Source organism: Colius striatus, chromosome 1, assembly GCF_028858725.1.
Source record: "Colius striatus isolate bColStr4 chromosome 1, bColStr4.1.hap1, whole genome shotgun sequence".
Classification (NCBI taxonomy): Eukaryota; Metazoa; Chordata; class Aves; order Coliiformes; family Coliidae; genus Colius; species Colius striatus.
Genome location: NC_084759.1, coordinates 203,968,225 through 203,990,590, shown reverse-complemented (window position 1 = coordinate 203,990,590; position 22,366 = coordinate 203,968,225). Strand labels below are relative to the sequence as shown.

General features: G+C 42.9%; 1 protein-coding gene across 1 annotated transcript in view; it reads right to left on the bottom strand.

Annotated features, from left to right (window-relative positions):
• Positions 1-1,320: 1,320 nt before the first annotated feature.
• The window catches only part of MKLN1 (muskelin 1), a 103,389-nt gene continuing 82,343 nt past the window's right edge, over positions 1,321-22,366 (bottom strand). The window contains exons 13-18 of the mRNA XM_062020277.1: positions 19,549-19,696; positions 18,379-18,493; positions 15,743-15,882; positions 12,561-12,663; positions 4,575-4,629; positions 1,321-2,886 (exon numbers count right to left, since the gene is read on the bottom strand). Coding sequence (XP_061876261.1) covers positions 2,765-2,886; positions 4,575-4,629; positions 12,561-12,663; positions 15,743-15,882; positions 18,379-18,493; positions 19,549-19,696 — 683 coding nt within the window. The 3' untranslated portion in view covers positions 1,321-2,764. The remainder of the gene's footprint in view (positions 2,887-4,574; positions 4,630-12,560; positions 12,664-15,742; positions 15,883-18,378; positions 18,494-19,548; positions 19,697-22,366) is intronic.

Sequence of the window (22,366 nt, the reverse complement as noted above, 5' to 3'; positions counted from 1 at the left end):
ATTTTCTGGAGACATTCCAAACCCAGCTGGATGAGTTCCTGTGTGACCTACTCTCGGTGGTCCTGCTCTGGCAGGGGGGTTGCACTGGATGAGCTTCCGAGGTCCCTTCCAATCCCTTATGATTCTGTGATTTAATTTTGACTCCTAGCTTTAAGGACACAGAACCAGGAAAGACCCTTGGCAAATCAACAAGAAACCTTCCCTTTGGATTAACCTCTCTGGCCACAGGGTGACTCTGCAGCTCAACAAATACTCCCGAGCTGTGCAAACAGTTTCTGCTGGTTAATCACCAGCTGTAAGCCACAAACTGAACTCGTGAGGGCTGAAATCAATCTGCTCAGGATAAAGGCAGGTCAATATTTGATCATCCTGACGTGTCCTCACTAGCTGGGATTGTCAGGGCCACAGAAGCAACGTTCACCTCCCTCAGACAAATCATTTAGTTATGCTCTGCTACAAAACCCCAGCTGAGCCAGGCTCTGCACACACCCCCGACACACAGGCCCATGGGCTGTGATGGAACTTCTGCAATGCAATTCAAACCCGAGACCATGTCCCTTTCAGCACTGACACCACTCACAAAGCTTCTGGCATTCCCAAACTTCCACTGTCTGCAGTATCTTTTAGGTTCAGCTTCACATGTAGCCATCAAAGATTTACCAAGGGCTTGGCTCATTAGAAAATGGTCACAGAAAGCAGTTGATCATCTGGCTGACGCTGGAGAGTACACAAGCAGTGAGAGCATAAGGGAGCACAACAGCACTATAGTCTGAAATACCAGCAGGCTGCAGTATTTTGGCTGGTTGCATTAAATGTGCTCAGTTCAACCTCACTGGAAACAACACCTCAGTTGGAATATTCCCCCAGTAAGTTGCTGCTGGTATCCACATCCACCACATAAGCTCTAACTGGTTAAAAAGTCAGCTAAGGTAGCACATGGTAAAGCCTAGCAGTGATGCACAACTTTCTACTGGAAGGTAAAAAAAGCCAAGTTTCAAAGAAACAATTGAATCAGATGTCATTTACTGCACTGGGTACCAAGTGGATTCTTCCACAGACATCTGATTTGCCATCCGCTCAAACACACAACGTCTAAAGTCTCAAGTTACAGGTTACTCAAAACCCTTATATTTGTACAGTCCTCCCTGAAGACAAAGCAAAGCCTAGGCTCTAACATATTGTTCCTTTCTAAGTGATTCAACACTAGTATGAGTTTTAAAACTTATTTCTAACGTACCAGGACTACAAAAGCCACACAGAGAAGAGACAGAGAGGCGACGGGATGCGATCGAAGCAAGCAGACACTCGAGCTCTGAGAAACACACTTCACTAACTCTTTTATTTCAAGAGTCCAAATCATCTTTGCACACACAAGACTTCCATCGAGTTCAACAGGGGCCACAGTGGGTGCAACAACAGTCTCCTGGCATCAACATTTCTGGACATAAAGCTTTGCAGTCTCATACAAATATTTACACCTGCCAGTTTGGACTGAGCGCTCACTGACACCAAACACAACAAGTTTCTAACGTCTCCTTCATCCCACTTCACAGTGGGGCACCAAACCCCCACCTCATTTATAAAGAAGGCTTTCAGGAGGAAGAATATATTTTCTATACATATGCATCAGCTTGCTTTCAAAGAGATTTATGCTAAAAAGGCCTCCCTCACATTCAGATCTAGGTCTAAAATGCATTTCAGAGTGAGCTGCAGCACACAGGAAGGAGACAAGCTGTTGGGAGCAATCCTCTTGACATTTACACACTGACAAACGCACACAGAAGCATAGGTGCACAGAAACAGAGACAATCTGCTTCAGAAATCCTACACCCAAGCCCAGAGTCAGGTTACAGAGGTTGGGGGTGTGTGTGGTGGAAGACCCAGTTCTGCCAGGCTCTGTGAGGACCTGTGTGGGTTTTCTCATCAGAAGAGCACAGCAGGGAAAAGAGAAAGATCCCTGAAGAGGGGCCTGTGCAGGTGCTGCCTGCACTCCCCTTTGCCCGTGGCTTCTCTGAGGTTGCCACTTGCCTGCCAGGTTTTAAGTGGAAGGCTCCAGAGAAGAGAAGACGGGTGTGTAGGTATTCAGGTACAGATCAGGTATCAGATGCAATTAGACACTTCTGTCAGCCCGATTCTGGGACAGGGAGAGACAGTTTGCAACCCGTGCTCCCCTTCACACAACACACTGCCCTCACGAGGCTTGACACACACACATACACACACACATATATTATTACTATTACCTCAACGTGTCCCAGTGTCCTGCCACCATGTTATCCAGCTGCTGAGGATGGAGTTGTAGGATAAAGCAACAAATCATGACTAGCTACAAATGAGCAACCAACAACCTCCCCCTTGCTCTCTCACAACCCCCCAAATAAAACCCATCATCTGGAGTTCCAGACAATGCACAACATTGTAATTTTTCTCTTGCAGGCAAAAAAAGATCACTGCATGACTGGGTTTTATTTGTTTTTCTGTCCCCATCCCTTTTCATCTGACATTTGCCAACCCAAAATCCAGAGTCAGAAAAAATATATATATGTATTTACTCAGAAGTACGTCAGTTACATTTTATTAACCTACTCCAAGGGAAAAGCTTCAGGGAATTCACCATACAAGTATAAAACCCCTTTCAAACACTTAAGGGGTTATTATGTTACTTCATCCCAGCAGTCAATCAATGCAGTAAAAAACCAAAAGATTTAAAATACTGAAAGTGGATGCTTTGCCCCTCTCTTCCTCGTGTCCAGCTGCTGCTGCGTTACAGCGTGATGAGGTCCACCAGGTTGCCTTTAGGAGGGGTCATGTTGTCTGGGAAGAAGTTGACTAGTGTATCAAACAGCTGAGTTCTCTGGGCGTACGTGTGGTCAACGTCTGAAAATCCTGGGGGAGGAAGAAGGGGGGGGGAAAGCAAATCAATGCTCACTACTTGAAACACACAGTTTGGCTGGGGAATATTGATAGTTGTCCATTTTGGACAGGTTAACTGCTTCAACCAGGCTGCCAGCTCTCTGTGCTGCTACCACGTGTGTGTCCACACAGAGATCACATCACCCCAAGCCAACGCTGCAATCAAAAGGCCATAAAAAGCAACAAGTGAGCGGCTGTCGAGCTCACTGACATGTCCTGAAGAAAAAGGGGATGCAAAAAGTCCTCAGGGGACTGCTCTGATGTCCCAGAAAACAAAAATCTCTGTAGCTATTTTTATTTGGTGCCTCATTTCTTCTGTCCTCAGGCTTTCCTCATTATCACTGCTGGCTTAACGAGGACCGGTACTCGCACTGCTTGCAGTTGTTCTTGAGACCAGCTCTGCTGATGGTAGGAGTCCCAAATCAGAGTCACTGGCCTTACACCGTGGACCCAGGCTGCCTCTTGGCACAAGGGTGTTCTGCAAACTGGGTTTGTGAAGTGTTGCCTCCCAACAGGGGAGGATTCACAGTCTGCAGAAGGATTGTTTATCCAGATTCCCATACTTAAACCATCACCAGCAAGAACAATAGAGCGGGTGCACAACGATTTCCTCTGCTTTGTATGACTTCAATCCCTGGTATCTCAGAGGAATGCTTTTTAATTCAGTGAACTCGCTCTTCAGTTAATCAAAGTCAACCATGTTAATCAAATCAAGGAGGGCTTGGGTTTTTTGTTTTACTTTAGAAGCATCACTTGACTGTACATATCCTCCTATCTGCAAAACCAACCTCTGAGCAAAGCCTTCTGCTGGGGAGAGAACTAATTAATCTTAAAACTAAGGGAAAAAACAACTTTCTGAAACCTGGGGTTCCTTCCTTGAAGAAAAAAAAAATCTTATAGCATCATCTAGGTAATATCCTCCAAACCACACAAGCTCAGCAGAGCTTCCTCATGCAGCAGGGCTGACAGTGCAGGGGGCTTTTTCCCTCCCTTCATTCCTTGGATTGGGAATTACACGCTCATCAAAAGCCAAAGTCATCCACGCTCCAAGTGAGAGGCCGGTAACTTGAGGACAACACATCATGACAAGAATGTATGTTATGCCTATAAACTTCCTATAGCTTGCCCAGGATTAATCTCTCAGCTGATTAAAAGAGTTAACTGGACAGAAGGGTGAAACGAATTACGGCTTTGGCTCAGGCCTCCTGTTTCCAGCCCCACACGCCACTGTTTTCTTCGCTCTTGACATTGTGCCCAAAGAACTAGTTTTGTAAAGAACAGAGCGAACCAAACTACTCCAGGAATTGCAGTTATCACAGCAAACAGAGCCGTAGCCATGCTGTGAGATTCCAAAGTGACATGACAGGAGGTGCTTTATTCCAACCAAAGCTTCTGTTTATTTGGGTAACAGTGAAGCATCAGATGTAATAAGAGACACGAAATGATCCCAGGAGGCATGGGTTTAAAACCACTGGTGACATACTGGCTTGAAGCATTGGACACTGGTCATTGTAGACGTTGGAGAGATTATTTATGTAGTGGCACTTTGCATATTCAAACTGCAAAGGGCCTACAAAGTTCATAGGAACTATAACACTTGACAGAAAACTAAGAGTAATGATTGGAGGGAACACAGTATAGTTCTGATACACAATACTCACCAAGAGTGGTGAAATCCGAGCCAGACTTAAATAATGCTGAGGCGAGAAGCTGAAACTGTAGCAGAGGTGAAGAGACAAAGAAAAAAAAATGTTATTAGCTGCACAGGAAAAAAAATAATCCCAAAAGGTTCACAGATGTCCAAGTGGCTTTAGAGTTGCTGAGTTTTCTTTGCACGGCCCTTAGAACGACTGTGCCGTCCGTCCCAATAACAGCAGCAGACACGTCTATACAAGCAATACAATTTGTCACCTTGGCAGAGCAAGTTGGGTGGTTTTTCCCAGAATCAGAGCAGCGTTGATGCAATGAAAGGTACTTGACTGGAAGCTCTAAGCCCTGATTTTTTTCTCCTCTGTATCCTTTTTTGCCCCTCTGGCAGATATCACAGGGCAGAAATACAGTTGAGTCTTCCATGCACCAGCGTTCCCAGGGATGAAGGTGTTACAGTCTCAGTGAGCAAGGGATAGATGGCATAAAACCAGGGTAACAGCATGAACTTCTTGAACACAGAGAAAGCTTTAAATGGCAACAACCTTTCTGAACTGCCAGAGAAGCTCAGATCTTTTTAACTTTAATAAAAAAGCAGCTCTTTTTATTGGGAACATCAGAATCAGGAGGAAAAACGTTTTAAGTAACAGATTGGCAGTTTTAATCTCCCTTAACATCTTACAGTGAACACAGTCTCTTCCTCTGCCCCTGGCTGCTGTTTTCAGTTACCTACATTGTGGCAAAGCTTAGTGCTGTGTCAGGTTTCCTTAAAGAATGAGCTGATCCCTTAAAGGCTTGCAATCTTTTTGTCTCCTGTCTGTGTGTCTTTATAGCACGCAGTCTGAAGGAAAGAAGGGGGGAGGGGGGAAGGGAAAAAAACCCCAACCGAAGCAGAAGAGAAGCAAATATGTTCAAGGGATGGAATGGGAAGAGAAGCCAGGAATGACATCTCCAGTTTAATTTCAATTTCAAGGAAAAATGGGAACACAAGACAATTTGCAGACATCTAGGAGTGGAGAAGGTGACGAGCAGCAGCCAATGTGGGTTTGGCAACAAGTCATATCACATCAATCTGATTTCTTCTACAGCAGGGCAGCAGGCCCTACGGACTGCACTTGGCAATAGACATGGTCCATTTTGCTTTTCATAGGACTTCTGGTGCTTTTATGTGATCTTTAGGGCAAATGATGGAGGTGTTACCTAGATTAAGAGAACAGGGAACGGCAAATAGGTCAAACAAGTTTTCTGTGGGTAGCCACCAATGGTTTGACATTAAAAATGGAGCCATGAATCAGAAGTGATTCATCTGTGCCCCAGGGTCAGCATCACTCTGGGTTTTCAGTGACAACCTGCTTGAGAGAACAGGACACGTTCACTGAGTCCACAGACTTCACACCACGCTCAGACAGACTGTCAGCACGGCAGCAGACAGGCTTCAGACTGCTCCTCCATTTCATCCAGCTTATGATGGATCAAGCTGCATTTCACTAGGGTCAGGTGCAAATCAACATAAACAGGAAAAAAATCACCTGTATGAACCAGGCTGGGGTACACAGGTTCTGCAAACACACATTTGGGAGTTGTAACAGATGGGTATCATCCCATTGCAAGAATGATAAATGCATAGAAGATGCATGAAAAAGAGAAGGACCTTCAAATCAAGTACTCTTGCTCTTAATAAAGCTCAGAAGTCTCATTTGCAGCAAGGCAACCACTTGTGGATGACCTGTATCAATTAAGAACATGAGGAAAGCACTAGAAAAAAGCCCAAGTGGTCTGAAAAACAAGTTCCCTGAGAAAGTTCAACCAAGTCAGGGTTGCAGAGCCTCCACTCTTTTGTCCAAGGACAAAACTGCAAAAAGTCACAAGTGTAGAAGGCCACTAGAAAAAGGTAAATCTACAAGCAGGCACAAAAGCACTTCAGTAACACTGGCTTCAATGTGATATCAAGAAAAAAAAGAGCCTAAAATAAGGCCTGTAGCATGTTGGAATAAGTTTGCATCTCCTGGGGAGGCTATCACATGAAACTAGCACTGCAGGTATTTAAGATCAGGTTAGAAAGACACAGGATTGGCAAACTGCAGCACAAGGGGAAGAGGGTGTTGAAGTACCCTCTTCAGTGTGAGGTGTGGTATATGAAATCAAAAAGGACTGCAATGCTACTCGTGTATTTCACTGCTAGTGTGAAGTGAGCTCTCCCAAGAGTTGGCTCCAAGTCAGCAATGTACTTAAACAGATGCCCAGCATAAATAGCTCCTAAAGTTCCAATAAAACCAGTAGCTAATTCTGTGCTGCTTCTGATGGCAAATGCCATATCCTGGCCATCTTTCCCATCCTCACAATTTGCTTTATGAGCCTGCTGCCAGCTGCCTGGTGGCACATGAGGCTGGTGATGCTGGGACAAATTGGGTGCCACACACTTTGAGAGGCTCCCCAGCAACACCAATGGCCATCCTGCTGGAACCAGACAGCAAGCCATGCTTGAGGCTGGAGCTCAGAGTGACCACCTAAGAGACCGTAACAGCAGGATCCAGCCAGCAACTCGTTGAAATGAGACCAAAATTCCATTGAAAAGACCCTCTGCCAAGTATTCCAGCCTCACCTGCACTAGGTGTGATGGATTTTCAGGGTTAGGAGTCTCCTCCCAGCTTTATGGGGAAGGACTATTTTGCCTCCTCCTTCACTGATGACACTGTACCTCAGTTAACCTTGAGATCTGTTGGTTGGTTGGTTTGACATGATATTTTATGTGTCATTTTAAAAGCACTTTCTGACAGAAAAGTCCAGTATGGAAGTTAAGAACATCAGTTACAGATAGCACTGAACCTCAGCTGATTCCCTCTGCAGCTGAATGACAATGGCAGCTAATGGTATGATGTTCTCCCAAAGGACCCCTACTTTTTTCCAGTGCATAGGACAGGTCTTGCTTACTCAAGACCACCATGCACAGCCTGTATTCAGTGCAGAACTGTCCTCATGAAGCTCATGCTCTGTTCTAAAGAAAGAATTCCTTTCTTCATCAGTTTTTCTACCATATTGTTATCATAACATACAGAGCTTCAAGTTGAAATGACCAAAACCTGATTTTAAACATACATATTATTAAGCAGCAGCTTCTGAATTCTCTTGCAGCCAGAAGAGCAAAACCCTCAAGCAAATCACACCTCAGATCTCTCCATCAGGTACCAGAACGAAAGACTCAATGACTGTCTAGGAAAAACGATTTGCTTAACGTCACATAGCAACTCTGTTAAGAGAGGCAGGACCAGAATTCAATTATCAGCAGAAGCATCCAACTGCTTTAATCACACCACCACCCATTTTCCTCCGATAGCCCCTCTGGCTCATTGGCTTCATCCATTCCAAATTAAGCCTCCATTCAAAAGACAACAGTTCCCTTCGTTATACAATTAACTTCTCTCTCTTGGAGATTCAATCCACCTTCTGAACTGAGGCAGAGGTTCCTTAGAGATAAATATATCTGGTTAACTAATATAAGGTTAATATAATCAACCACATTCAGAGAGAGGCTAAATGAGGACTACATGGGCAATATTAATAGTGGCATTTTCCAGCTTACAGCCTCCACGTTTCCAACATCATTTATCAATTGTGTGTACTTCAGTGAGGTTTCTACACCTACAGTTAAAACAAGCCATCCTGCAAGTTTTAGTATTTTTGCTGCATGCCTCTGGTTTTTGGGCAAACTAAATGGTTAATACTGAGGGGGAATGAGTAACTCTGTTTGGGATACCCAGCAGGCTACAGGAATCAGACAGAATCCCTCCTCTGTAATGTCTGTATAGCGAGTGCTCAGATCACAGCGCAGAACAGCTTCTCAGCTTTGACCTGTTCTGGTGGGATGGTGCCTCGTAGTGTAGGCTCAAAGAAGCAGAGAGAGGTTCAAATTCTTTGAGGATGGAGCCATCACTAGCTGAAGTTGGGAAAGCTGAACACTGTTTTTCTAAAGGCTCCTTGGCTCCAACGCCTCTGCTCCTGCAGCACTTAAGACTCTGAGGCTTTACAAAGAATCACAGCAGGACATGAATAAGAGAAGCACGCTTTTCTTAGCTCCTTCTTAGAACTATTTTTTCCCATTTGGGCTTCAATTTTCCCAGAAATAACAGTCTAATGCACACTCAAAGAAGTCCTGCTGGCTTTATCTGGCAAATTTATTAACAGACAAGGTCTCAAGACTGGAAAGTATGAAGCAGCCTTGAACAGGGGCCTCCAGCCTCAGTCTACAAGCTAGTCAGGCCTCAAATTGGCCTGCAGGTCCTTGCTCTTTCTCCTACCATGCTCCAAGAAAAACATACTGCAAGTTTTACTTGCACTTTGTATCTGTTTTACAGCGATCATGGGTTTGAGCTTCACTAGAAGCTGGATCTCAGTCTCAGTGTACAAAATCACCTCCCTCTCCTTTACTTGGAGAGCACTGGCCATATTTTGTATCATTTTGATTTCTTCTGCAGCCCACTAAGCAGCAGCTAAGTTCTGGGTATGATTTCTTCAGTGTTGAAGGGACAACATGTTTAGTCTTGTATGTGATCTACTGATGGCTTTGTGCTTTTATAGCACTTGGATTTTCCTTGTGATCAGTTCTGATTTTTCCATTTCAACCATCCTTTTATCTTCAAAGCCTCTGGCTGTAAGCTACCACCAAATTGCCCATCTCTGTGCATATGAAAAACATCCACACCACCAGAGTTTTTTTACATCAAATGCCAGTCTTTCATGGAACTTTAATGTCTCCATGATCTAGAATACACAGACAAACTCCCATGTGCTCTGCGGATCGACCCTCCCTTACATACAGTGTCAGAGCTATTAATTCACAGCCTGTAAAGATTTGCTGATCAGAAAGCACTGAGCTAACTGAAGAGGTTTAAGTGATTCCAAGCAGAATCACAGTGAAAAAAAGAACTGGATCTGCTTTTTGTGGGCAACAGCAGAGACAGAGCTGGCACACAGCCTGTGGCTACTAAAACAAGCACCCATGAGATACTTGTTCCTTGCATCTACTTCACTTTAAAATATTCTTTAAAAGAAAAATCCAAATTGTAATCCCATTAACATCCCCAAAACTCACAACAAAGCAATGAAAATCTGGGGCTATGTTCCTACTATCAATCATTCATGCTACTTTAAACAAAACTGGTTACCAACGCCAAAGTAAGTTTCGAGAACAGTCTGTTTATTTTCTTTGGCATCCAACTGAAAACAGCTGAAGAGACTTGCCTAACTAAGCTAGAAGAAATTACTTCAATTATAAAGGAAGTAAGCTTTACCTCAAAGGGAAATTCTGCTTGTTATATTCCATAACATTACCCATATCACAATCCATAAACCATGAAACCATACAGAGAACCAGAGCATGAAGTTGGGGGTAAACCTATTCAAGCCCGGTCCTTCCCATATCTAACAGCTGCCCTAGAGAAAGGGAATAAACAAGCAGAAACCAATTCTCATAAGATTTGCCACTCTAAGGAACCTCCCAACAATCAATGGCTGCAACCAGCACAGAGCAAGCTGATCAGATAAACAGCCTTTGATATTGAGTAAGACCAGCTCAAGCACAAATAAAGAGAGAGCGTGTAGGTGTCTGGGCTGGGATCCACAAGCAAACTGGTGCTTGAAATTTGAAATGGAATCCAAACCAGCCTGCGTCAGTCCTTTGGAAGGCACATGAGCTATTGGAAGATGCAACACCAGAGCAAAAAGCCAACTCAATGTGATAACTGGAAGGTAAATTGACGTCAATTGGAAATAACACCCAGTCAGTACCAGTGCAGCAGCTGGCTCTGTGCCATGTACCCGGCAGATCTGCTCCACTGCAAAAAAAGCTTTAGAAGTTAAAACTTTTTTGGACCAACAGAATGGGATAGAAGCTACTGAATTTTGTTCCAGTCAGGTGTTAGGCCTGCAGAGAAAGGGTTCATAATAAATTCCCTCAGCTGAACTGAGCTACCTAAGCTCACACGGCAGATCATGGGTGTGAGGGAGCACTGGAAGGGGCTGCCCAGATGGGCTGTGGAGTCTCCTTCTCTGGTACATTCAAAGCCCACCTGGATGAGTTTGTGAGAACTCCTCTAGATGGTCCTGCTCTGACAGGGGGGTTGGACTGGATGATCTATCGAGGTCCCTTCCAGTCCATGAGATTCTGTGATGATTAATGTGCAGATCACGAATATACTCTATGAAAAGGGATCCTTTCTTTCTTAAACATGTAATTCTGTTTCTGCATTGTATGATACAGCTACTCCTTTTCCCCAAGAATTTCAAAGGAGCCTTTGCAGCCTGGTTAGTTCTTTACTCTTACAAGGTGGATAAGTTAAACACTACACACTGAACTGGGAAAGTCATATGTAGAATACGAAAGGATTTCTATGCCAGATGTGCACAACGTGCATCCTTTACCACAGTTCCTTTGTTCTGGTGGTGACAGTGTGAACTAAAAGGAGAGGAACTTGCTGATGACAGCACAAATGCTTTCTGTTCAGGCAATAAAGAGGCACTGACAGATGTAAGATGCAACATCTCTTCAGGAGTAACTGTCCAGAGAGAGACATGACCAACAAAGGCACAATGGGGCTACCAGCACTCAGGAGTGACATGGGGAAAAAGGGGGATCAGAAAACACAACCTATGGCCTCGCAGTGGATGGGAGGGACAAGGGAGCATCAGAATAGTTGTTATATGCTACTAGTTACTACAGGTTCTAATAGGAAGAGGAAGGTGTTGCCATGCAGGGCATAATCAAGCTGAGCCCCTTGAACCATGCTGCTTAGGAGAAAAAGAAATCTCCTTTCTACCTGAAGAAAAGGACTCTCTGTTGTCTTTCCTATGCTAGAAATGACTAGAAAGGATGTGAAACTACTTGCTATGGGAGAATTTAAATGAGAACCCATTTAACAGAGAACTTACAGGCACAGCATTTAAATGTTTTATAGGGTCAGGTGTTCAGCTAACCAGAATTTATGACAAATGTGATCTGCTCCAAGATCCGGATATGAGGATTTTATAATCCTTCTGACCCTACATTTCTACACCGTGCACGTGCAAGAAGCGTGTTCTCCCACAAAACCTTTTAATGTCTGTATAATGATCTCTTCTTCACCTAAAGTAACAACTTGCAACCACTAGATTAAGTGATTTCATCCAAAGCCTCAGTATGGAGGAACAATGCCCATTCTACCACAATTTTTTAGACGGAGCTGTTGAATCACTTCTTGTCACTACCATAAGAACAGAGTGATAACCATGGTCTATTCTTCCTCATCTACCCACCAGAAGCTGAACTCTTGTACATCTGAGCCGGTTGCCCCAAGTTCCATGGGGAAAATAAAGGGCAGAGTAAAAATCAACCACCTTATCTGACACTTCTCACTATTTCTTTAATCCTTTCTGTGAAGCGACACGTTCCAGGGGAAAGGAACCAAAACAGGAAATGGGAACAAATCCCTGGAACAAACAAAACAACATGCCTACGGGATAACACTCAAAAAGGCAGAGGAAGTATGATTTTAAGGTTAGCAAGCAATGTACATAGACAATCTGCTTCCAGAAATACTTATCATCTAGAGATAAAACCCTTTTTCCCCTCCCCCAGAGCTAGTTCATACTGACAAGCCAAAAGGCAGCTTGAAGAAGTTTCTGTTCACTTTGTACTGCACACCAGCTACAGGCTCGTGACATTTCAGAGAGTTTACATTTCAATTAAAGCTCCCAAAATACACACCCCTACGTTGGAATTAAAACAAAGGCCCAGTCTTCACTGTTCTGAGCACAAAAGCTGTTTTATCTGGAACCACAGTTGTAAAATGACTGTTTCTAAAGCGTCGTGATCTTTAGTGTGGAGAAATATATGGGCTAGTGAAGTGTCATGCACCTGCAGAGCTTTATCAAGCTGAAGAAAAACAAAGTTTAAGAGGCTCAAAACTCTCCCATGAGAGCACAGTTCACATTTCTTTATAACTAAGTCAAGGATCGTTCATCCTTACCTCTTTTGTCTCCTCGGGGTCTGAGTGATCCACAGTTACAAACAAATCATTCTGCAGGTACTTCAGTGCACTAAGAGGGTCAGTCTGAGCTTTTTCTTCAAACCTGCAAAGAAGAAATAGAAAACTTGAGCATGGCCATTTCCTTCAGGACTATGTGCTGCGACTTTCAGGAAGTGCAAAACCCATCTAATAAATCCTTCAGCCCAATATTCGGTAACGACAGCTCAGACTTGTATTGGCTGGAGAATACGCTTTCAAGTCAGACTGAAACTTGGAGGAAGGTTTTGAGGGGGTGTAAGGGAGTTACAAGGGCAAAAGTATTCCAATCTTACTAAAAATATTCCAAGGCATATGGACAGTAACTACTTCATACATACATCAAAGACACTTAGGACAGCTCGTTTTCCACAGAGTAAGGGATGAGTAGCACATCATGTGAGGAACACAGCTCTGACACAATTCTGAGAACTTCAGCCCCAGGGATTTTTACATTCCTGACTGCACAGAATCTCAAGGGTTGGAAGGGATCTCGAAAGATCATCCAAGTCCAACCCCCCCTGCCAGAGCACAACCACCTAGAGTAGGACACATAGGAACTCATCCAGGTGGGTTTGGAATGTCCCCAGAGAAGAAGACTCCACAACCCATCTGGGCAGCCAGTAGCCAAAAATACAGGGATGGAGAACACTCTGGTTCTATCAGACAACAGAAAAGGGCATGTTGAGGGTGAAAACCCCCTGGATTCACCATGCCTTAGTATCCCACCTTCGGAAACAGCACATGAATGTTCAAGTGACATGAGCCACCACCATTATTTTCTAACAAACTGAAACTCTCACTTCTGTGAATTCCCCAAAGAAGTTAATAAAGCTCTTAGAAAATAATTTTGGGCACAGTACCCTCAGTGAGCTGAGCTATTTCCCTGCAGCACTGAGTTGGGTGCATAAGCCTAGAAAGGATGAGGTTTACAATCACCTTTTTCTCCCATCACCTATCCGCCGAGTGTGGTATCACACTCGGTTTGTCGTCTTCTGAATCACCAAGGCACAGCATTAAGCCTTCCCAGGCAAACAGCACAGACAAATCTGGATTCTAGAGATGAGGACTCTAAAAACCATGTTCTCAGTTATTTATCTGCTTTACAGGAACATAGTATTTTATTTATAATGTATTTCAGTTATCATTAAGAGGGTATAGCTTGTCAAAGGGAAAGAAATCACATGGAATAGATTTCATCCTGTTGGGTTTTTTTCCATTTGAGTCATCTGCTTGGCCATGTATGCTGTGGTGGACATTTGTAGCCCAAATTTATAAACTGCCTAAAGATGTAAATCATTTAGCCACTGCATGAAGCACAAAGACTATGACTGTTACCTGATGTATGTGACACTTTGGTAATTAATGTGTCCTCATGGGCAAGAAGGCCAATAGCATCCTCAGGGGCATCAGGGGGCATGGGAAGCAGGTTGAGGGAGGTTCCCCCCTCCTCTACTCTGCCCTGGTGAAGCCCCATCTGGAGTCCTGTGTCCCATTCTGGGCTCCCCAGCTCAAGAGGGACAAGGAATCGCTGGAGAGAGGCCAGTGCAGGGTCACCAAGATGATCAGGGGACTGGAGCATCTTCCTTATAAGGAAAGGCTGCGGGACCTGGGGCTGTTCAGCTTGGAGAGGATTGAGGGGGGAATCTCATAAATACTTACAAGTATTTAAGTGGTGGATATTAGGAGGATGGGGCAACTCTTTTTCTGTAGTGGCCAGTGATAGGACAAGGGCTAACGGACAAAAGCTGGAACACAAAAAGTTCCACTTAAACTTAAGGAAAAACTTCTTAACTGTGAGGTGAGGGAGCCCTGGCCCAGTCTGCCCAGGGAAGGTGTGGAGGCTCCTTCTTGGGAGGTTTCCAAACCCCCCTGAACAAGTTCCTGTGCAACTTCATCTAGGTGAACCTGCTTTAGCAGGGGGGTTGGACTATGTGATCTCTAGAGGTCCTTTCCAACCCCTACCATTCTGTGATTTTGTAATTAAGCATAATTTCCTCCAAACAGTCACACAGATTTTCTCAGATGACATTGAGCTGAAGTACCTTAAATAAGCAGAACCACTGACGCCTTGGCTCTTCTGGCAGGTCATGTTTGGCTCCCTCATATGGACCTCAGTAAATGGGAGCATGGTACATAAACCCCAAATTTGTGCCAGACAATATGCAGCAACGTTTCCTCTGAGTGCAATTTAAGCAAGTAAAACCAAGTATTCCCGAGCTGTCTCCAGAGGCCTTACGGCTGCATTTGCGTACAATCACATGTGGGTTTAATAAACCTCCCAGACTTACTGGACAAGACTTTTATTTATAGGTATTCACATCTATTGTGTGGCTAATCTGCAAAGAGTCTCATCCAGTTGCAGTGATTTTGACTCAAGTACAGCAATTTGCTTGCTGCCTCAGAAGTGAAACACCATCAGTCTCTTGGCAGAACCTGATAACAAAGTATTCTCACCAAGAACACTGAAAGAGCTATTTATTGGCTTCAAATAATTTGCTGGGTCTTAAAAGGCTGTGTAGCTGCTGCAATTTCTAGCCTAAGGCAACACCATAAGCCTCATTTTGAAAAGCTGTTGCCTTAAATAACAAATATAGGGCGGCTCTGAAACATCCAGAGTGCAAGAAGCATCACAGCGTAGCTCAATTCTGCACAAGCGAGATCTTCCAAGTGATTCTGCATGAGAAACTCTGACGACCTCACCACAGTTGAGTCTCAGATGTGCAAAGGCATCCAGCCCCCAGACTTCATTAGCATCTTTGAGAGCTGTTACTATCTCCTAGCACAGTGTTTCAGAAACATACCCCATTTCCTTGGGAGGTGACAGTACCAAAACACATGTTGATGAGCAGAGTGAAAAGGGAATCTAAAAATTCACCACAAGTCCCCACACAATAGCCAGAGTTTTCTAGTTTTAGAACAACACAGTAAAACCAGAATGAAGTTCATTTCACAGCCCTGTCCCACTGCTTTATAATTAATTTTTAATTAAAAGCAATCAAGAAACCTGCAGCCCAGCACATACCCAATGAAGAAACTGTTCCCAAAACAATTTACAAGACATTCAAGTTTTAGCAACTTGGTTTTCTGTTAATAAGAGACACACTTTGGAAAAGAAAATGACAAACCACCTTTTGTTTCCATACCTGTGCTTTCTTATGAGGTATTTGCAGTGTCTTAGCAGGTATTCCTTTGAAGGTCGACAGAGCTTCAGAGACCAGAAATCATCTAATCTCATCTTTGGAGAGCAGGACTTCCCAGGATTCCCTCCAAACAAGTAATGAACCTAAGCAAATGAGAGGCAGAGCAAGAAGTTGAGTGTTTGTGTATATCCATTAAACAAAGACTATTTACTGTGTCAGCATCTTCAGAGAGGTTTCCTCTGGAGGGAGAAAACTCTGCCTTTTAAACAAGCTGTTCTATCTTATTATTAGCCTTACTTTGTCCCCTAGGAGATGAAGAAAGTTCTCTTAAACTGCCTACATTTTAAGATAATGCAAGAAGCTGCACTGTTAGAACCTCTCTCTAGCAGATTCCTGAGATATTTCTAAACAAACATCCACAAACCACGCAATCTCTTTCCTTAGGCAAAACCTGGGAGCATCACAGACACACCCTGTGGTGTCTTTCTTTAGGAAAAACCTATGAGCATGATATATTGTTAAGTAGGTGAGATGTGAGCAGAAAACAAAGATTTGAGCCAACCCTTTTTGCTCAAAGGGTTTGAGGCAAAGTTAGTTGCCAAACTCTTCTACAATCTTGTCCTCAAAGACTCCCAATTATCATTGTCATGAGAGGGGCTAAATTAAGGAACCTGTATTAAGCCCTTCTCTAAATTGAGGATGAGCAGATGACTCCCATACAAATTGTGAGATGATTCCAGCAATCACATTATTTTCTTTGAATAAGAATTGTTTATGCTTGTTAGGAAGACTCAGAGAAAAGGGACTTGGTGGACTAAGTTGGCAAAGCCACACTACTAAAGCACCACAGTTCAGGCAAGAAGCCTTCTCCTTGAATTAAAGAACATTACCTTCCCTGCTGGCAAAATGAATGGGACATGCTCAAAGTGACAACAAGCCCATGCCAGAGTAATCTTGAGAGATGACCAACTGGCCTGTCCTCACATATCCCATTGTCTATAGACAGAGTTACAGAGAACAATATTTCTGTGGTCTCTGGAAAGGCAGATTAAATTAATAGAATCATAGAATGATTCTGTGAAATCTGCCTTTCCACACAACACAGAAATATTGTTCTCTGTAACTCAAATTAAGAGATTTGTGTCACCTCAATGCAGTAGCCTAACTGCAAGACTTTCAAACTACCTGGGCACAAAGGAAAGAGTTGACTGAATATAGAATGAAACAAAAATGTTAAGAACAACTGAGGGAAACACCAATCTTGTCTTGCAAAAAGTTTCTGGCAATCCTGAGACACCAATCATAGAAATATTACATACATTTGGCTGCAAAACTCTATTTTTGTTCATTCTGATAGCTTCAGGATACAACACCTAGGAAATGGAAAGTTGGATTTCCAGACGGGCAAATCCCAACATCAGTGGAAGTGTCAGAAAAGGACTGTTTGTTTCTTAACTTTTTTTCCCTCCTTCATATCCTTTGGTATTTCAGGCCCTGAACTGCTGATTTTAAAGGGTCCCTAAATACTGAGGTTCCAGAAGTCCAGCAAGTTACCTTTCTTCACAGCTTTAAAAATAATCGCTCAAAACAATGTATTCTGCATCTCTCACTGTTGAAGGCTCTCATTTTCATCAGAAGAGTTTTAGAAAGGTCATTTAAATGGAGGTTTCTAAAAATAAGACTCTTCAAAACAAGCACATCAAATAGCTCTTCAGATAAAGCTGGGCAACTGCCATGATTTAACCTTCACAGTAACTTATAAAATAGTACTCTCAAATCTCATGGCACCTTAAACTTATAAGTAAGCTATTAAATGCAGAACAGTATTTACAGTCTGTCATTGAGGATGAACAAGTTCTCCATACAGAAGATGCACCTATTCCTCCTTAAAAAAACCTTAGCCCCAAACTTTTGGGCTAGCTGGGTTTCCCCAATTTGATTAACATCCCATGGAATGATAAGACTAGAGGATATTGATCTTTTTTCATCAGACTGTTTCAGACTAGAAATGAGTTCTAGGAAATGGTTATTTTAATTGCAAAATATCTGTGAAAGGTTGAGTGTCACTAACTTAAATCCATAAGTTAATGGAGTTATGGTAACCTAATTCATGTGTTTGTGCTTTAGCAGTTAACAAGTCCCAAGTTTCCTGAGCAGTCTACACACTATGAAGAGTTTAAAGTCTATTCAAACATGAATGTGTCCATTAAAGTCAGATGGTGCTCTTAAGACACAGGGCAAAGCAAGACACCTCTGTTAGAGCAGATTCTTAACAGTCATTAGCTTATCCAAACACACTTTCTCCCACAAATTTTGATAACCATCTGTGACCATTTAGTCACTAACAGGTTGTGAGATTAAGTCCCGTAGGATAATGAATGAAGCTTCAAATGTCCTCAAGAGTGAGAACAGATAGGATGGAACTGCTTGACAACTTCAAAAGAGGTTTAGTTTATTTGATTTCATCTAGAAGCTATCATGACATAAACAGTGGCTTAGCACCCTATCTCAAAAGATGGCAATAAGTTAAATGAAAGTCACCCAGCACAGTAACACTACAGGAAGAGCTGTATTCATTGTACCATCTTTGAAGACACAACTACATCAGAAGAGCAATGGGATTGTGGGGACTCTCATACCTTGTGCAACTCATCGTACACCAACTGATGGGCAAACCTTGGGCAAGGCTCCTCCTCCTGAAGGCTTTTACCTGGATTCTCTTTTGCTGCTTGGTCATTCTTATAGACACAAGACCTGAAACAGAAGGCAGTAAGTAATAATTAGTAGCATCTACAGGAAGGAGAAAAAAGTTACTGAAAGGCTGCAAGGTACATATGTCAATTTGAACTGCTTGGTGTGTAACACCAAAGATTTTCTTACTTCTCTATATATTATCCTCATATTTATTCTTAGCTCTGCAAGAATCCCATCCACAATCACAGAAGGTCGTCTTGGCTGAACACAGTCCTCAATTGCAAGCCAAACAGGAAAAAAAATCTAGAAGGTTTTATGCCATGAGCTTTGGGAGTGTCTTTAGATGCTGCAGAACTTGCCAGCAGAATTGTCACATGAAGGATTTTTCATTATGAACACGACCATCTTGGAGGTGTTCATGAGGACACAGTAGAGCTACAGGTCACAGACTGTAGCAAAGCTACTACTTCAACCAACGACTTCCAAGCAGACAGAAGCTGTTTTCTTAAAAATAGGTTTTCAGTTACAACATTCACATCTTTGACAGTGATTGGCCCCACATTAGAAAAGACTTTGAACACAAACACGCTGCCAGCTCTGGAAAAGGACAGTGGCAATCAGCTGCCAACTACAACACAGCAGCTAGATATTTTTCCAGAATTCTGGATCTAGAAGTTACCTGAAGAGAGATCTAACATAAAGGCCTCTCCGACATCATTCATACAGGAGATCAATTTCCTTAGTTTCTAATAAGTAGTATCCTGTACACTATTATTAACTCACACTTGAGTACATCTGCTGCAACGATGATGAATCCTGGCTTGTAACATTTCCTACAGGAAAAACTTCTTTTAGTGGCTTGCTTTCCCTCATCCCCTCCACCTTCCTCCAACAAAGAAGTTCATCTGTTTTCTCTCCCTCATTTTGTTTATTGCCATGGTGTCTCTAAAGACTACAGGGAAAAAAGAGGTGCCTTTCAGGAACTCAGCTGTCTGCAACACTACCTTTCATGGTTATAAGGGGTTGGAGTTACCTGGGAGATAGGATTGTGTAGGACTGACTTCTAAAGGAAGTTAGTGTGGGTTTTAGAAATAGCAGCATTTCCATCGACTTACCAGCTGTTCCTCACGATGTCATAAATCCAGAAGGAATTCCTTACGTTCTCTTCCCGCTTCTCCTTGTCTTTACTGAGCCCTGACAAGACATGGATTTCATTCAGTTCTGGATCAATGGTAGCCCTTTGAGTGAAACCTGTCATTGGAACTGACAAAAAAAATAAAGTTACACACTAAAAACAACAGAAGATAGAGGGAAGGATCCCAAACATCAGACAAAACCATTTCCCTCCCACGGCAATTTGGCAGATGTTGAAGTATCCATGAGACATAAGCGTGAGATTTCACATAACTACCTCTTCAGCACTCTGGAATAAACAGCATCTGAAGTTAAACCTCACTACTTAGTTTCCCCATTTTCTTCTTTTTAATTACTTTCACCTCTTCATCTTTCACATAAAATCAAGCCCAAGGGTCTGAGCAATTCCAAGATGGCATGTTTTATGAGCTCCCCTCTGCACCCATCTCACTATTTATTACAACTTAAAACTGAAAAGGCCCAAATCAGAATCAGAGGCACAAACCTCATGAGGTTCAACAAGGACAAGTGCAGAGTCTGCAGCTGGGAAGGAACAACCTCATGCACCAGGACAGGCTGGGGATTGACCTGCTGGAGAGCAACTCTGCAGAGAGAGATCTGAGAGTCCTGATTGATAATAAACTGACCATGAGCCAGTAATGTGCCCTTGTGGCCAAGAAGCCAATGGCATCCTGGGATGCATCAAGAAGAGTGTGGGCAGCAGGTCGAGGAGGTTCTGCTCCCCCTCTATTCTGCTCTGCTGAGGTCTCATCTGGAGTCCTTTGTCCAGTTCTGGGCTCCTCAGCTCAAGAGGGACAAGGAACTGCTGGAGAGAGGCCAGTGCAGGGCCACCAAGATGATCAGGGCACTAGAGTATCCTCCTTATGAGGGACCTGGGGCTGTTTAGTCTGGAGAAGACTGAGGGGGGATTTCATTAATAATTACAAATATCTCAATGGTGGGTGTCAGGAGGTTGGGGCAGCACTTTTTTCTATGGTCTCTAGCAACAGGAGAAGGGGTGATGGGGTGAAGCTGGAACACAAAAAGTTCCATTTAAACATAAGGAAAAACTGTTTCAGTGAGGGAGCCCTGGCCCAGGCTGCCCAGGGAGGCTCCTTCCTTGGAGGTCTTCAAGACCCACCTGGACACGTTCCTGTGTGACCTGATCTAGGTGCGACCTGCTTCTGCAGGGAGTTGGATTGGGTGATCTCTAAAGGTCCTTTCCAACCCCTACCATTCTGTGATGACTCTATGGTTTTAAGTCATCAGGCAAAAAATTTGCTTCTTGCACATGGCCTCTCAAAGCAGAGTGAGAGGGAGAAGGAGAAACCATGCAGAGAGTGACTTCTTCACTGCTAAGGACAAATGCAAATTCTGAAAGCAGAAAGGTCATCCCAAGAGCTTCTGTTTCCTAGGGCAGAGCTGTTTGGGAGCTCAGAAATGAGGATTCAACTGCCTAAAGATACGAGCTAGATGACCCTTGTAGATATGAACAGAGTGATTTTGTTGTTATTTCATGAAAGGAAGTGTTGGTTCCAAAAATCTTAATTGCAGAAGCTGGGAAACCAAAAAATTCAATATGAACTCGGGATTACCTTCATTACTTCCTTTAGGATAAAGATGTCAAGGAAGCTTTTTGTATTTTATAAATAGCTGTGGTATATAATTACCAAGCTATTCTCCTGCTCCACCTTCAGATCTAGAAATATGATGAAATACTGAGGATTCCAGCAGTTTTCATCATAATTCCCCGAAAAAAGGTCAGCAAATTTGTCTGGCAGCCCTTTTTTGTTTGTTGTATAATTCCCCATTTCCTGTTTCCCTAGGCAACCATCCTTCCAAAATGTATTTGTGAGGGACACGTGATCTTTGTTTACAGATCCTGTTTGTCTCATTTCTCTTTCTGGGTCAGTTTACAAAGGCTGGTAAAGGTTCCTGGCCTTCGATCAAGATTTTGGCATGAAAAATTCTCAGAACTCTTGTATTTTCCAAATTCTTCCCTGTAATTAACTGCAAACTGCACACAAAGCCTAGAAAACAAGCCCTATGTTAATAAATCACTCAACATTGCTGTTTAAGAACACACAAAACAGTATTTTGAAGGCCACCTGTAACAGGTTTCAGTTTCATACTTCACACTCTTCTCATTTGGTAGGCCAGGAAATGAATAAACACCAATTAAAACCATTTCTAAGCAGCATTTGGCTTTCTACAATTGTAGTACTTTTAGTAAAGTCAAAAAGCCCAAACATTTCTTTAAAAAAACACAACTTCTTACATAAACTTCATCAGAAACTGAAACACATTTAGATAATTCAGAGTTCTGTTGACAAAATCCCTGTTGGTGGTTGTACAGAGAAGCAGGAGGCAGAGCCTTCAGAGGCTTCCTCAGCACAAATCTGACTAATTTTGACCCCTAATTTTGCCACGAAGTTTAAAAGGAAAATTAATCCAGTTTGTAAGTAAATTGGTGGCAGAGCAGGGAGAAAAAGAAAAAGCAGGGAACAATGCTGGCAGTAACAACTACATACCTTCTTTTAGCTACAAACCACAAGGAAGTTTTTAAAAGACTAATGAGGACTAAAAGTCACCCAATAAGGAAACTGAGAACAAAAAGACAATTAGAGACTAAATATCATTCATTTTTGAGAAGTATCACATAGTGTCTTTGCTTGCATGGTCAAGGACTAAAACTCATTGACCCAAAAGGATTAAATTCATGGTATATCTGAGACATTTCTGGCAGGAGAGCCATTTAAATTTCATCAGTAATGCTAATGTGTGTGGAAATGTCTTTGC